The sequence below is a fragment of the Zootoca vivipara genome, chromosome 2, assembly GCF_963506605.1.
Source record: "Zootoca vivipara chromosome 2, rZooViv1.1, whole genome shotgun sequence".
NCBI classification, from domain to species: Eukaryota; Metazoa; Chordata; class Lepidosauria; order Squamata; family Lacertidae; genus Zootoca; species Zootoca vivipara.
This window is the reverse complement of record NC_083277.1, coordinates 72489470-72506183: the sequence shown is the minus strand read 5'-3', so window position 1 is coordinate 72506183 and position 16714 is coordinate 72489470. Positions and strand designations below refer to the sequence as shown.

The 16714-nt window shown below is 42.7% G+C and overlaps 1 protein-coding gene across 1 annotated transcript in view; it reads left to right on the top strand.

Moving 5' to 3' along the window:
• Window positions 1–16714, top strand: part of LARS1 (leucyl-tRNA synthetase 1) — a 44743-nt gene that overhangs the window by 13662 nt on the left and 14367 nt on the right. Inside the window, exons 12-24 of the mRNA XM_035105335.2 lie at window positions 417–493; window positions 3177–3230; window positions 5663–5803; window positions 8254–8331; window positions 9645–9730; window positions 9813–9878; window positions 9968–10050; window positions 10936–11074; window positions 13532–13744; window positions 14826–14883; window positions 15152–15215; window positions 15489–15672; window positions 15838–15928. Coding sequence (XP_034961226.1) covers window positions 417–493; window positions 3177–3230; window positions 5663–5803; window positions 8254–8331; window positions 9645–9730; window positions 9813–9878; window positions 9968–10050; window positions 10936–11074; window positions 13532–13744; window positions 14826–14883; window positions 15152–15215; window positions 15489–15672; window positions 15838–15928 — 1334 coding nt within the window. The remainder of the gene's footprint in view (window positions 1–416; window positions 494–3176; window positions 3231–5662; window positions 5804–8253; window positions 8332–9644; window positions 9731–9812; window positions 9879–9967; window positions 10051–10935; window positions 11075–13531; window positions 13745–14825; window positions 14884–15151; window positions 15216–15488; window positions 15673–15837; window positions 15929–16714) is intronic.

Sequence of the window (16714 nt, the reverse complement as noted above, 5' to 3'; positions counted from 1 at the left end):
ACAATTAACCTTCTGTAGGCTGGCTCACTTATTCTGCCAGAAAACACCAATTCATAGTAAATACCAATGCATAATAATTGGTTCAGGTGGAGGGGGGGAAATGCATTAGACTAAACTTTCTGAATTCCTGGTGCCTAAGGCTCACTTAAGCTTCTACACATTATGCTAAACCATTGTGTTGCTTCAATGTAAACTTAAAGAGCTGTAGTTGCTTTTAAAAAGCTAACTCAGCCGTATGACTGAAATATGTGAATAATCCCACTCCTGCTGCTCTAGTCAAAAGATGTGGCTAATTTTTAATTAGCATTAACTGGACATAGAAACCTTTTGGAATATTTGCAATTAACTTTGCATTTTTAGTGTGAATTTTGTCATAAAAAATGCAAATGGGATAATATGTGTTTCCTGCTTTTAAGGCACTGGAGTTGTCACAAGTGTCCCGTCTGATTCCCCAGATGACATTGCAGCCCTGAGAGACTTAAAGAAAAAACAGGTGAACCGCTTAAGCCTGGGAAAACCTCAATTTGCTGGCCGGTGATGGCCACACACAGTTTCTACAGGCGATAGGTAAAGGTAAAGGTACCCCTGACCATTAGGTCCAGTCGCGGATGACTCTGGGGTTGCGTGCTCATCTCGCTCTATAGGCCGAGGGAGCCAGCGCTTGTCTGCAGACAGTTTCTGGGTCATGTGGCCAGCATGACTAAGCCACTTCTGGCGAACCAGAGCAACACACGGAAATGCCATTTACCTTCCCACCGGAGCGGTACCTATTTATCTACTTGCACTTTTGACGTGCTTTCGAACTGCTAGGTTGGCAGGAGCTGGGACCAAACAACGGGAGCTCACCCTGTCATGGGGATTTGAACCGCTGACCTTCGGATGGGCAAGCCCTAGGCTCTGTGGTTTAGACCATAGCGCCACCTGCATCCCTTCCTACAGGCGATAGCACAAGCTGTTGTAGACACAATAGATGCACCAGGTTGCCTTCTGCAACCTGGTGCCCTCCAGGTGTTGTTAGAGTACTGCCATAATCTCTGATAATGCTATCTGGAGTCAATGGGAGTTGGAATCCAACAATAACTGGAAAGAGAAGGCTGGTGTAGGGTATCAGAAGGCAATGAAAATGTACAAAATCAGGGGCTCTTCATAAAACCTGTACAATGCATCAATTAAGATTGCTTTAATGTAAAGATGAATCAGTTAATTTCCCATACATTTGCATGACAGTAAAAAGAATTATTTGGAGGCACAAAAGCATACTCTCCTTTATAGTTTTGGGGCAGACATTATACTAAAATAGGTGTTTTTCCTCTGTGTGTGTGAGAGAGAGGAAGTGCCTGTTTTTAAAACAGTGCTCAGCAGCTGCATTTTTAAAAACTGCTTGTACCGTGTTTCTCCTATTTTAAGACACGTCTTATATTTATTTTACTCAAGAAAAATAAGCATATGGCTTATTTTCAAGGGATGTCTTAAAATACACTGGGGGAAGACTGGGGGAAGAAGGTGAAAGGCTGTAGCAGGTAAACAGGGCTGGTGAAGAAATCTCAGCCTTTTACCAGGGGATGCTGTGGCTTTAAACCACTCCAAGAAGTGATCGGGTGGGTTTCCTCCCCCGCCCTGCTTGAACAAACGTCTCCTCCCTGCTCCGTTGCCTCCCTGCTCCGTTGCCTCGCTTACCCGGGCTCCGGTGTCTGATTAAATGAGAAGGAAGTGTGGGAGTGAAGCTCTCCCTTTAAGAGGCAGCCTGCAAAGGCAATTTCAACAATTCGGCATTGCAGGCTGCCTCTTAAAGGGAGAGCTTCGCAGCCTTCACTTCCAAACTTCCTTCTCGTTTAATCAGACATCGGAGTGCAGGTGGGGGGGGGCAGGGAGGAAAAGAGGATCGCTGAAAAGGGGAGGGGGAGGAAGAAAGAAGGACGGGGCGGGGGAGGTTCGCGGAGGTGAGAAAGCGAGCGAGGCAACAGAGCAGGGAGCGGAAATCACAACTTAACTCCTCTTTCCTGGGAGTAAGTTCCATTGAACTCAGTGGTGCTTACTTTGGAGTAGAGGATGTATAGGACTGCCTTGCACACAATGACTTTAAAACTTTCAGCATTGCAGGATGGCATTCCACAGCTCTCGCTCTTCCCCTCTTGTTCACATAGGCAGACTGGGGATGCCGCCGCTGCAGCCAAACACCCATTAAAATCGGAGAGGGAGGAGGGGGAACCTTGAGAATCTGGGACCTTTCTCCCACCCCCTGACCAGCAAGGGAGGGCTTGTTTTCTTCTCTCTCTCTCTCTCTCTCTCTCTCTCTCTCTCTCTCTCTCTCTCTCTCTCACACACACACACACACACACACACTCACTCACTCTTTCTGCCGTCCGCCTCTCCAAACCAACTCTTCAACCCAGAAATCAAGGGGACGGAGGAAGCCAGCGAGATCCTCGGACTCGCTGCTGCTGGCTCCTGGAGGCAGCCTGCCGGGTCGGCGCCCAGCAACGCCACGCAGAGCTCCCCAAGCCTCCTGGAGCCAGCAGCAGCAACAGGGCAGGAGGCTTGGGGCGCTCCGCGCAGCGCTGCTGAGCACCGACCCGGCAGGCCGCCTCCTCCTCCTGCCGCGGCCGTCGTGCTTGGTCCCGCTGGCTGGCTGGGGCGCTTGGCGGTCTGCAGCTCATGGGTATGGCTTATTTTTGGGGTATGTCTTATATTTCTTCAACTCAGGAAAATCCTGCCATGGCTTATTTTGTAGGGATGACTTAAAATATGAGAAACACGGTATTAAAAGTTATGTTCTCTCTAGTTCGAGAGCCAGTGTGGTGTAGTGGTTAAGAGCGGTAGACTCGTAATCTGGGGAACCGGGTTCGTGTCTCCACTCCTCCACATGCAGCTGCTGGGTGACCTTGGGCTAGTCACACTTCTCTGAAGTCTCTCAGCCTCACTCACCTCACAGGGTGTCTGTTGTGGGGGAGGAGGGGAAAGGAGATTGTTAGCCGCTTTGAGACTCCTTCGGGTAGTGATAAAGCGGGATATCAAATCCAAACTCTTCTAGTTAATCAAGGCACCTTTTTAATTGATCAGAAGTTCAATTCATTAATGAAATTGTTGACTTGATTAAATTTTGCAGTAAGAGCAAAGACCTGTTTGTCAGGTTTTTGTAGATTTGATTTTCATACTTGTTTTCAATTTCTTCATAGGCACTTCGAGCAAAGTATGGCATTAAAGATGAAATGGTCCTGCCATTTGAACCAGTAAGTGCAGCAGAGAAGGATTGTGTTGGGTGTTGGAATGGACAAACCTGTCAATTTGTATTCTCTCTGTTTATGTTTCTAGTTTCTAGTTCAGTTTATTATTATTATTATTATTATTATTAAAATTTCTATATCTCCCTTCATTCGAGGATCACAGGGAGGTTTACAATATAAAAACACAAAAAATACCATAGCAACAAAGAAAAAACAAGAAACTCCCAATACATAATTTAAAAGGCTATAGATAGTTTAATTTACCAAAGGCCTGGGAGAAGAAGAATGTTTTTCCTGGAGCCTAAAGATATGAGTTTTACACATTTCCACATCAGTGTCCATTATTTAAAAAGTCCTCATGAGAAGCATTTTAGTTTGCATTTCTCCTAACGCACAAATTCTGTACACATTTTAATTTTGCCTGATATGCACAGTATTGTAGGCAATATAATATAATTTTAATTAGCATATTCATTTTAATGTACACTTTCCTCTAGTATAAACATTTTGTACGTATTATTTGGTCAGAGAACTTGATTCCAAAATTTGGAAGAGTGCAAATTTATTTCAGTTTGTGGTTTTTTGGGGGAGGCGGGGAGTGCAAATCTGGCAGGTTTTTAATGCAAACCAAACCAAAAGCTGACCTCATCCCTAGTTGGGTGTTCATGTTGGTCACCTGTGTTATCTGAGGGAATTATGTGTTTGTGTTAGATACCTTCCATCTGGCATACAAGATCTTCATATCCTCAAATATGCTTTGGCTCCCCTTCCCAATATATATAAAATGCCAAAATTTGTTTTATGTAGATATTTTGGGGAGAATTGAGGGATAACATAGGCTTATTTGTCAGGAACCTGCCATATCTCTAAGTTGGAAGGTACTCCCCCCATCTCCTGTGGCATTCAGCAAACACAGGGTTGGGAATGCTGTTCCATCCTGTGCTTAAAGTTTTACTTCATGAGCAGTTCCTAAGAGCTGAGCATCAAGATCCCAAGGAAGTACAGTAGTCTGGCTTGAATTTTACACACATGCTTTATTAATTTTGAAAGCATATCCCATCAACCTTCTCTATGGTCTGCTATTATTTAATAATAAATAAATAAATAAACAAACAAATAAATAAATAAATAAATAAATAATAATACCCTGCCCATCTGGCTGAGTTTCCCGAGCCACTCTGGGCGGCTTCCAACAAACATTAAAATGCAACAATCTATTAAACATTAAAAGCTTCCCTAAACAGGGCTGCCTTCAGATGTCTTCTAAAAGTCTGGTAGTTGTTTTTCTCTTTGACATCTGGTGGGAGGGTGTTCCACAGGGCGGGTGCCACTACCGAGAAGGCCCTCTGCCTGGTCCCTTTAACTTGGCTTCTCATAGTGAGGGAACCGCCAGAAGGCCCTCGGCACTGGACCTCAGTGTCCGGGCAGAACGATGGGGGTGGAGACGCTCCTTCAGGTATACTGGACCGAGGCCGTTTAGGGCTTTAAAGGTCAGCACCAACACTTTGAATTGTGCTCAGAAACGTACTGGGAGCTTAATATACCATTGTAAATATAGAGTTGATTGATAGTTGAACGGGAGATTTCCTTGAGAGCTCCTGAGAGGGCAGTTTTATAGTGCAACAATAGTTAATTCCTGTTGTCACACCTACCATATATGCAAAGGGTTGGGCAGGGAAAGTTGTTTCCATTAAGATTTTTGCCGCACTGAAGTGTTGGTCTGCTTTTTCTGTTACGTACATCACCGCTCTAGCCCTGCTAAAGTACTGCACAGCCAGGTGTGCTGTGAGACTCCTTGAAAATCCCATAGACTTGCCTTCTAGTCTATTGAGAGGCCTGAGGAGCAAGTCAGCCCTGTTAATTCTTTAAGGGGAAATGCACAGCTGTGTGACTCCATCTGAAAGTCAGATCCGGCTGTCTGATCTTTGGCTTCGCTTTGATTATGTATTTTGTTGTTACTTGCATGTTGCAGGCACAGGCCAGGCAGCGATGCTTTTGATGCAAAATTGAGAACTGGGTGCCTATTGGGTAACTTTTGAAGCCAGTGCATGCAAAATTAATTGCCTCAATAAGTCCAATGAATCTTTGATCACTGAGGAATAACATGGTTAAGAAGCAAAACCCAACTTTGGTATAGCAAACAAACCCGAAATTCAGCATATAATATTCTGCCCATCTGTCATATAGGTGTGAGAACCTTGCATATAGATGGAATGAAATAGGCTTCACTTTATTTTCTCTCTCCCCACCCCAAATACCGTGGTTTACATTCCCTGCCCTTCAGACAGTAAACAATGCACATACTGTTGAAAAACCATAAAATGAAGAGCCCTTTTCTTTGGAGACTTTTGGAGTCACGGTTGAATTCCCTGCAAAACTCTTTTATTTACTTGCATGATTGAAAACAACTATTTTACAATGCTATGTGCTATTCCCAGGTGCCCATCATTGAGATCCCTGGCTATGGCAACCTTTCTGCTCCGTTGATCTGTGATGAGCTGAAAATCCAGAGTCAAAATGACAGAGAGAAACTTGCAGAAGCCAAGGAAAGATTATACCTGAAAGGATTTTATGAGGGAGTAAGTAAAAAATTAAGATTTTCACAAGAGGGTGTGTGTGTGTGTTAGAGAAGTGAATTTTTTTTTCTTTGCGAGATGTATGTATGTCACCAGTTCTGCTTTTTTAAATATAAGGGTGAAAAGAAATCCATCCCAACTCTGATTGCTTGGTGACTCAATGGATTTGAACTCACCATTTTCTTTATTTACTGCAGCCTTTCCCAACTTGTTTTGGACTCGCCTCAGCTAGGCAATGGCCGGGGCGCTGGGAGTTGTAGTCCAAAGCATCTGGAATGGCACCAGTTTGGGGAAGCTAATTCACTTTATGGTTTGTTTCACTGAATGCAAGACCTTTTCCTGTTCTCTTTTGGTCTCCGTGTGTTCCTTTGGATACATAACTTATCTGTAACTGGTACAGTCATACCTTGGATCCCGAATGCTTTGCGAGTCTAACGTTTTGACTCCCAAACGCCACAAACCCAGAAGTCAGTGTTCTGGTTTGAGAACATTCTTTGGAACCCGAATGTCCAACTCGACTTCCGCAGCTTCCGATTGGCTGCAGGAGCTTCCTGCAGCCAATCGGAAGCTGTGCCTTTGTTTTCGAATGTTTTGGAAATCAAACGGACTTCCAGAATGGAAGGCTTCATTCATTTTAGGCCATTTTCAGACTTTGACATGTTTGGATTTAGGGATACTTCTCAAAAATTGGCTTCTGTTGAATCTAAGGGAAGGCTGGATCCAGAAAACCTAGTGGAAGGGGAAAAAATCCTAGTGATATGCAAACACAAGCACTAGCAAAAGATTCATGAAGTACTATATAGATAGGTTTTATGGCAGTTCTCATGCTTACAAAAGTGTAAGTGCAACTAAAGCATTTCTTTTAACTTTTCTCGTGCAGTGCCCTAGAGTTATGTGCGACAAACACTTGTATGTGAGTGAAAGATTATTTCACTCACATACAGGAGTGGCAGCTATATTTCAGGTAGTCAACCTGTGAGGGACAGGGGATACCGGGAAGTCCCTCCCCTCTTAAGTTCCAGCCCATCCCCAAGCGCTGGGGAGAGCAGGGAGAGCTCTGCCTCCAGCGGAGAATCAGGAAGTGGTGCCCGAGGCTCAGGCAAGGTTGCGGAGCCCATGACCCAGGTGGGACAGGAAAGGGGGAGCCCGGGGGGAAGGCCAATTCCCCCGACGCCGGAATTGCGCAGAAAACGTAGGGGGAAGAGGATGGGTCTCCCAAAGCTTCTTTGCTGGAAGAAAACGCGCCAATCTCCATTCGGAGGTTCTGACACCTGACCGAAAGCATGTATATAGATCGCTCTGAGCACTGTAAATAATCAGCACTTAATAAAAGTCTAAAAGGACTATGCTGTGAGGAGTCGTTACTCTAGAGTAGCCGCATCAGCGCCTCTGACACAACCTTTTAACCAGAGATGTCAACTCTGTAACCAAACCTCTTATGCCTGCAAGGCATGTGCTCTCCCACTGAAGCATAGCTGAACATTTTTTAAAACTCCTATTACTTTTCCATAGCAATGTACATCCAACACCTTTTGTCTTTGTATTAAAAGAGGCTAGATCATGCATCCCCAAACTTCGGCCCTCCAGATGTTTTGGACTACAATTCCCACCATCCCTGACCACTGGTCCTGTTAGCTAGGGATCATGGGAGTTGTAGGCCAAAACATCTGGAGGGCCACAGTTTGGGGATGCCTGGGCTAGATATTCAAGACTACTAGAGATTGATTTACCCAGGGTTTTTTGAAGTATTGAAAACAGATGTGTCTTCTTGAAGGCTTGCTTTCATCAGACATGTAAATTAGACATCCCTTTATACATTTGAGTCTGTTCTTAGAGTGGCTTTGTCCATTCACATTTAAGGTTATGTAGCTAAACTCTGATTTACTCATGGGACGATTTATCAAGTGTGTGGTTTTTTAAAAAATTGTACACAGGTATTCTAAAAATAAAAAACAGAAATTGCCTATTACAGGCAGCATAATTGAAATTCTGTAGTCTTCAACTGCCTGTCCACACCTTGTCTCATTCTTCTGTTGTTTCCCTGTGTCTGTTTGAGATTGCAGGCCTCTTGGGGTAAGGACCGGTCATGTCTGTTCTTTGTGAAGTACTATGCACATATCAGAGGTGCTTTATGAATGAATGAATAAAATTTGGCTGCCATTTTGCACGCATATATATATATATATACGGTATGTATGTGTATATATATATATATATATATATATATATATATATATCCTTTGACGTACGCTGTTTATGAAGAATTCTTTCGCTTTTGAGGTCAGGAGATAAAATTTCAAGGATTAAAACCACTGATTCATTTACAATTATTGGATTTATGTGGGATTCTTGCAGGCATCCTCTAGGAGGAAAAGGGATGGAGACCAGCTTCCTCACATATAAGCTGTACTTCTAAAGCAGTTTGTAATCTCTGCAATGACTTCCCTTTTCAGATAATGCTCGTGGAGGAATTCAAAGGCCAGAAGGTGCAGGATGTCAAGAAGCTTATTCAGAGGAAGATGGTAGACAATGTGTGTAGTGGTTTGTTTTGTATTTTAAGATTATACAGTGGCTTCCACAACACAGCTTTTGCTAGCTTGCCTCTACAGAGCACGGCTTGATTTCTTGAAACACAATCGTAGCCACATGAAACTAAGCAGCACTAAGTCAAGTGCTTTGGTTTTGTTGCAAAAGAGAAATTCTTATGCTTGACCTGTCAAATAGAAATAGCTGCTTTATTTAGATGGGTGCTTTGAATCCCGCAGAGCTTGCCTTTAGTGCCTTTAGTGAACTAATCCTTATCTGTTTGCTAAAGGCAAGATTTGTGGCTTTGAAAATAACTGTTTAGGCATATTGGAGAAGAGTGGACTGTGGTGTGGTGACATTTCTGTCCCTATAACATTTTGAAAAGGAAAGACCATAGGGGCAGGGAACTGATGGAGTGGAGGTCTTCATTCCTGCAGTCCAGAACAGATCCACTGGCCTATGTTAGCACAGAACTCCCCATTTCTACCCACCAAAAGTGCAGACAGGTGGAAAGCCCTGAAACAGGGCATTGGGCTGGCTTGGGATCCTTAGGCCTCCAAGCTACCCCCCCCCCAATAGTTTCAGGCCTGATCTAGGCCCAATATCTGTGCCAGAGACATGCTGGCATAACCTGGAACAAGCTTTTGCCTACCCCCCTGCCTTCTGTCCCAGCTAGGTGTGAGCAAAGGGGCTGGGGATGCTCTGTTGGTTCCGCTGCTCCATCATGCCCCATTGCTGCTTCACTTGGGCTTTAGATTGCTCTGCAGTTTTGAATTCTTCCTATTGTACCATGCAGTGGTTAAATCCGGTGTACTTGCACAGTTCTTTCACAAGAGGGCAGCTGAAGTACTGAGAATCATGACTTCTGTTTCGTTGACTTGATGCTGTCCATCCATGAGATTTTCTTGATTGTGGGATTATTTTTATTGCGTCAGTTAAGCATTTGCTTAACCCAGGTTGTAGAAAATGAAGCTCCATAATATAGTCATGTAATGACAATGAGTCCCATTCTGTACACTCAGGCATGGGTTAAAAGCCATGCACACGGGACAACTGAGTTGCCACAGTTAGGTAGCTGCTTCCTTGAACTGCCTTAACTGCTGCTGAACATATTCCCACTCTTGTGCCACAGAAAATAAATAAACTCTGGTCCTATCTGCTGTTTCAACAGAACCGGTGAGCATAGGTTTGGGCTCTTCAATTGCTATTATTAGCGAAATGGAATTCAGGATGGTTGCATGGCTAAAGTTACTTCCTTGTTTCATAAATATTTCCTTTTTTGTTCCAGTATTGTAATCCCACCCTTTTCTTTATTTAGCATGAAGCAATGATTTATATGGAGCCAGAGAAACAAGTCATATCTAGATCTGCAGATGAGTGTGTGGTGGCTCTTTGTGACCAATGGTGAGTTGGAAGGAAAGATGGAGCCAAGTTAGTTGCATCCCTCACCCGCCCTTCATTCTAAGTCCTTTTGTCTGATTTTTAGGTACTTGGACTATGGTGAAGAAAACTGGAAGCGACAAACTTCTGAATGTTTGAAAAATCTTGAGACGTAAGTTGTCGGGGATAGGGGCAAGGTAGATGTGGGCTGACATAAGCCCAGGAAGAGACAGCAAGGATTAATTATCTTGCTTTTTTCAGGTTTGGTGATGAGACACGAAGAAATTTTGAAGCCACTCTGGATTGGTTGCAAGAACATGCCTGTTCAAGGACATACGGATTAGGTAGGATAAAACCTTTCCTGTTGTTTAATTGGGAACTCTTGGCTATAGGAGCAATTTAATATTTTAAAGGTTTTTTAAAGCATATCTGCAACAGCTGATTCCCATTGAGGCAACATACTCAGAAAAATTAACATCTGTGATGAGCTAAAATAAAGGCACACCTCACTTTTCCACGTAGAAGCATATTCTAGAGATTCATATAACTCCAACGAGGAGTATTGATTCAGAAGTAGCTTGGGACAGGGCCCCCAAGTGTCACTCCCTGAAAAACTCAAGCATGCTCCTTTCATGTGTACCTCAGTTTCTAAGACGTTGGGTGAGTCACAGTTTACCATACTGATGGCTGCCAACAGAGACAAGCAATATTGAGTTGGTTTAATATGAAATGTAAAAAAGGTAAAGGGACCCCTGACCGTTAAGTCCAGTCGCAGACGACTCTGGGGTTGCAACGCTCATCTTGCTTTACTGGCTGAGGGAGTTTTTCCGGGTCATGTGGCCAGCATGACTAAGCCCCTTTTGGCAAAACCAGAGCAGCGCACAGAAACACCGTTTACTTTCCCGCTGAAGCGGTACCTATTTATCTACTTGCATTTTGACGTGCTTTCGAACTGCTAGGTTGGCAGGAGCAGGGACTGAACAACGGGAGCTCACCCCGTTGCGGGGATTTGAACCACCGACCTTCTGATCGGCAAGCCCTAGGCTCTGTGGTTTAGACACCTTTTTACATTTCATATTCTGGGACGCGGGTGGCTCTGTGGTTTAGACCACAGTGCCACCTGCGTCCCAGAATATGAAATGTAAAAAGGTGCTTAAACCTTTTTTTGTTGACAACTAAGGAATGTGCTGACTATACAACACAAATAATTTATTTTGCTATATTTTTAGGCACACGTTTGCCTTGGGATGAGCAATGGTTAATCGAATCTCTCTCCGATTCCACTATCTACATGGCTTTCTATACGGTTGCTCATCTCCTCCAACAGGGTAATCTCCGTGGACAAGGACAATCTCCATTAGGAATCAGGTGAGAAGGAAAGTGTGACAAGGTACAGTATAGTGCTTTATATAATAAAATTATAGATAAATCCCTGCCATTATCATAGTGTCTTCATGTTGATTCATATTGTGTACCAGGTGAAGAGTCTGGTATGAACTCGATTCTTTGCAGGACAACTGTAAACTGCCACATAGAAAACAATAGATATCAGAAATCACCCTGACTTTTTAATGTTAGTTCTGTTTCCCCAGGAAATGAAAAAAATGTGTCCGAAAAGAGAATCAGGTGGTTAATCTTCTCCTTCCTGGCAATCTATCTGCAATCATAAATAGTTGAGATTAGCTATCCTCTTAACTGCTTATGCAGTCTTCCACTATGCATTCAATAGCTATATCTTCAGATATAAAGGCTATTCTCGCAATACTAAGTGGCCTAATTTGAGCTTTCAGCATTATTGCTTCTTTTAAACTTAAGGTTAGTCTTCTGTGGCAGACAAGATGAAGGATTATAGTTTTGTATTCAGTATAGAATGTTAACTAGCTCCTGTCTTCTTGCTTCAAAATGTCTCGTTTCTAATGAGGTTACTGCTGTGGTCAGTTATGCAGAGGTTACTGCTGTGGTCAATTGCACTTTTAAATTGGGGAGTTAACTAGATGAAGGTGGAGCATATCTTCTCTGGGGGAAGCCACAGATGAATGCTTTAGAAATGGAAATCCTAGCGGTATTCCAGCACCCTCCTTCCTTTTTTAAACCTGAAGGTAACTGAAGCCAGGAGGATTGCTTCAAATGAGAGCTATTTTTCATAGGAATCTTTTTTAAGGCAGCGTAGTGTCTGATGAGTCTTTCCTCTGAACTCTTAATTGGACTGGATAGCAGTTGTCTGGCTTGCTTTTTCTCTCATTAGAAAAAGCAGAGTGAAATGAACAGAATTTTAGCTTCGCAGGAGCACTGCCCTTTGCTCCCATTGCTCTAGTCAAAGTTTGTGGCTATCTAAGAAGTCATTATGCAAACCGTTCCATTGCATTTGATGTCTTAATTCAAATTTGCTGATTAAATTTCTAAAGGGAAATAGAAAATTGAGTTAAGGCTAATCCAAGCAACTTCTTTAATAACATTTTCAAAGATTGTATGTACGACTCAAGTCAAGACACAGGGTGGAATTCAGTGTGACTCTATATTGAATGTTCCATCTGCGAAAGCATATATATGAGCTTGCCAGACAGAACGATTCCCCCTAACCCCCATGTGCACTATTCTGGGAGTTCTCTTGAACTGCCCCAAGCCAATTTGGGGTGGCACATAGGGGGAAGAGGCAGGGGAAAGCCTTGTTGAACAGGCAGAGGCTCTTGTGAATCTTGCCCATAACCATAGCTGTCAAGTTTTCCCTTTTCTCGCTAGGAAGCCTATTCAGCATAAGGGAATTTCTATTAAAAAAAGGGAGAACTTGACAGCTATGCCCATAATTTTGCCCATAATTTTGCCCACTCAATCGGTGTGTGACTCTTAATTCTGGGCACAAGGAAATTTACAGTTGTATACTTTCCCCATATACATTATACCTGGGTTGGGGGATATTTTCATACCTGAAACTGGGAAAAAACCATTTTCAAATATGGCTTTGGAAAAATAAATAAAACTAAGAACTTTTACTATTAATGAAGTGCAAACCTGGAATGGTAACTGAGTGTTCCCACATGTGATGAACTCTATTCTTAATGACAGATGTTCACATCAGGTCTAGTGTGGTTGCAGCCCAGGTTCAAAATTTATTCTGTATTTTTATGCTGTGAACTACCCTGAGATATTCAGATGAAGAACGGTGTACATATTTAACAAGCCTTGGTTTGCAGGTAGTACTTTGTCTCTACAGTCAACCCAATGTGCACTATATTGATAGCATATTAATGAGATTTGTTACTAGTTGAAATGTTCACCCACTATTTCTAGTTTGTCGAGTCAGTTTGTGGAGTCAAGGGGGTCATTTCTCTATTCTGATCCATACTCTATCGTGGCAACATCTCTCTTAAACCCATCAATCAGCCTAGCTATAACTGGTTCATTTAGGAGCTTTATGAGAAATGCTAAACTGGCCTTTTTTCTGGATTACAACCTTTAACTTGTTTTCCCCTGTCAATATTGCTTTTTAAAAAAGAACTAGGGCAGGAAAAAATGTATTGTCGTGGTAGTGCTGGTATGTGGAACCTGTGGTCCTCCAAGTGTTGTGGACTCCAGCTCCCCTCAGGCCCAACCAGCATGGCCCATGGCCAAGGATGATGGGAGTTGTAGTCTAGAGACATCTGCACAGCCACAGCTTCCTCAGCCTTGTGGTGGTTCATGAATGTAGAAGGCTTATGTCACACTATGTGTAACTGAGCGGCCTAGTAGAATGTAGACACAGAGCTTTGTATACTTAGCAGCATAATAGATGCTTAAGATAACTGTCCCTATTTCTCCCCTACATAACTTCTGTTCTTATCTATGCAGGGCAAACCAGATGTCCAAAGAGGTGTGGGACTACATCTTCTTTAAGACAGCGCCATTCCCAGCAACAAAGATCCCCAAAGCATCTTTGGATAAACTGAAGCAGGAGTTTGAGTATTGGTATCCAGTGGATCTGCGTGCTTCTGGCAAGGACCTTGTTCCGAATCACTTGTCATACTACCTTTATAATCACGTGGCCATGTGGCCAGATCAAAGGTTGGTTTGAAGTACTTTCAAATCTATTAAAAACATGCCGCTTTAGCTGCAGCCATACACACAATCTCAATAAATCTTCATTGGAAACCTCTTTTGAGTTCATCCAAGGCCTGAAAGTGAATTGCTCCTGTACACAGGAAGAGACATTTGCAAGATCTGTGTGGGATTAAAATATGGCCATAACTTTATTAAACAGCCAATCGGCACCCGAGCCTCGATTTGATCATTCTCCCCTCCAGTTGTACAATGCAGATTAACTAACACTTAAGTGGCGCTTTGGAAACAGCTGTCTCCTGCTGCATCCCAGACTAGTTGACCTCACTCTGGCTCCAAGCCTATGAATAGTGGTGTGTACTGTGTTCATTGCCAACAGCCTTCAACGTGCACTGAGGAGGGCCTGTCATAGTTGCTTGTCTGCAAGCTAGAATGTCTTCAGGGTCAAAAGATTGCTAGGCCTCAAGGAATTTGGTTCCCCAGGTGCCCTCCAGACAGTGTGCCTTGATTGATTTGAATAAGCCTCACTTCACTACAGGTACATGGGTGCCTTGGGATGCTCACCATCTTACCCTATTTTCAAGAGCTCAGTGTTGTTCAGAGTGAGTTGCGTAATATGTATGTAGTGAACGGGACACATATATAAAAATAAATAAATGTTTTCTGGCCCTTCTTGGAGGATATGCAATCAAAGTTTTAAGAACAAGCATCATACAAACCACAGCAAAGCTTTATTCTGATTTGTATAGTTTCCCTGGGTAGCATGAAGGAGGCCTCCAGAGCAACCAAGGGTTTCGGTGCCATTCCTATTCAGCCAGGATAGTTTAATCCATGTGATCTAGGAGACAGTAGCTGGTTCTTACCTTCCATTGGTTTTGTTAACATTGTATTTCGTTGACATATATGTATGCTGTATTTGCTTTTTGAACCTTAACACATGCATTGCATTTGAGCAAAGACATAGTGCATTTTCTGCATTTATTTTCCCTTGAAGAATATTGTCATCCCTGTGGCTCTGCTTCTGGGCGGGCCTTAAAAAGTTTAAGAAAAATAAAAGAATCTTTTTCATGTATGTCTTCTAATGCAGAGAAAAATGGCCAGTATCTGTAAGAGCAAATGGGCATCTCCTCCTAAATTCAGAGAAGGTACTTTATTTGTTTATACTTTCGTGATGGTTGGGACTGACAGATGTCAATACTGAAAACCAGGCAGAAATCTTTATTTGGGTAGAGTGAATGAGGGTTAGAATGAAATGAATATGAAAATGTCTATGTGTGAGTGTTTGTGTGTGTTTATTTTAGGGGGGTTCAATTTTGTTATCATTCTCATGGATAGGGCATTGCTTAACTTTTCTCAACAGACAGTGGATAGATTTCCTGTAACCCGCCTCTGTTTGACATTCCTATCCCACAGATGTCTAAATCTACAGGCAACTTTCTCACTCTGTGCGAAGCTCTGGATAAGTTTTCTGCTGATGGTAAGAAGGCATATTAGCTTGGCATTGGAAAAAAATTCTGCTGAAACTGTTGGCCAGATTGTACTATAACCAGTGGCATAATAATAATCTTATGGTTTTCCATATAGGAAAACTGATGCAGTTGCCTTCTGAAATGTAATTTCAATGAAAATTTGCAATGATGCTATCTATGATGTTTTTAGCAACATTCTCAGATCTTGGTGTAGATGGGAGTCAGGCTGTACCATCCTTTTTACAGGGCAGCTGATGTGCAAACCCTTGGTTTCCTTCTAGGCATGCGGCTGGCATTGGCTGATGCAGGTGATACTGTTGAAGATGCAAACTTTGTGGAAGCTATGGCAGATGCTGGCATCCTCCGTCTGTATACCTGGGTGGAGTGGGTGAAGGAAATACTTGCTAACTGGGACAGTTTGAGAAGTGGGCCTGCCACCACCTTCAACGACAGAGTTTTTGCCAGGTACCATGAACAAGACCAACTTTAAAGCTCAGAAAAAATGTGGATCCTCCAGGGCCGTTTTGTATAATCACGTTAAATCATAGATTCATGCATTTTGGCACTTCTCTTTTATTTCAATCTAACCATAACTTTCTCTGTTCTTCTCTTCCTCCATGCCCTGCCCAGTGAAATGAGTGCAGGCATCATGAAGACAGATCAAAACTATGAGAAGATGATGTTTAAGGAAGCTCTGAAAACAGGCTTTTTTGAATTTCAGGTAGGCTGTCCACTTTCTGTAGCACAGGATTTTAAAAGTATGATTTTGCCTTGGGGCTCAAAGACTGTCAAGGCAACTTAAAATACCTTTAAAGAATGCAATAAGAGTTGGTGGTAAAGCAGTTGGTTCGAAATCTCGCTGCCGGCTAGAATAATGGTTTTACTTGGCTCTGCTACTTCTGACCCTTTAGTGGGAGATGCCAGGGATTTAACATGCACACAATTCAACACTAAACTAAGACTTCTCCCACAGTGGCCGGTCTGCTTTTGCTATGTTGTGCAGCTCACAGATTTAGCATTACGCTAAATGGGTAGGTAGAAAGACATTAAGTTCATATTCCTGTAGCCAGTAGTCTTTGTTAAGCATTATACTTCCACAGGATGTTATTTCCCCTCTGACAACCAGAGATTTACAGTCATTGGCAGGCAGTAAAGAGGGAGGGCCAATAATTAAAGAAAAAATTGTTTCCTCTTCTTTTAGCAAACTTAATTTTAATCGAGGATGGATGGATCAGAAAATGTATTCCTGCTGCCATTAAAAAGCAGGATGTTTTTCACTTTAGACCATAAGGTGTCAGCAACTCTCCAAAATATCTGCAGCAGCATATTGCTTTGCTTAATAATGAATTGCTTTGACTCCTTTACGCAGCTGACTTTCACGAGTGTGGTTCGGCTGGCTGAACTATGTGCATAATAATCTATCATATTTATTGCCTCTTTTTTTCCTTACTACTTAATGATAGCTTTTTATGTGGGCCATTCAGAATGATAGTGCCTAATATACAGT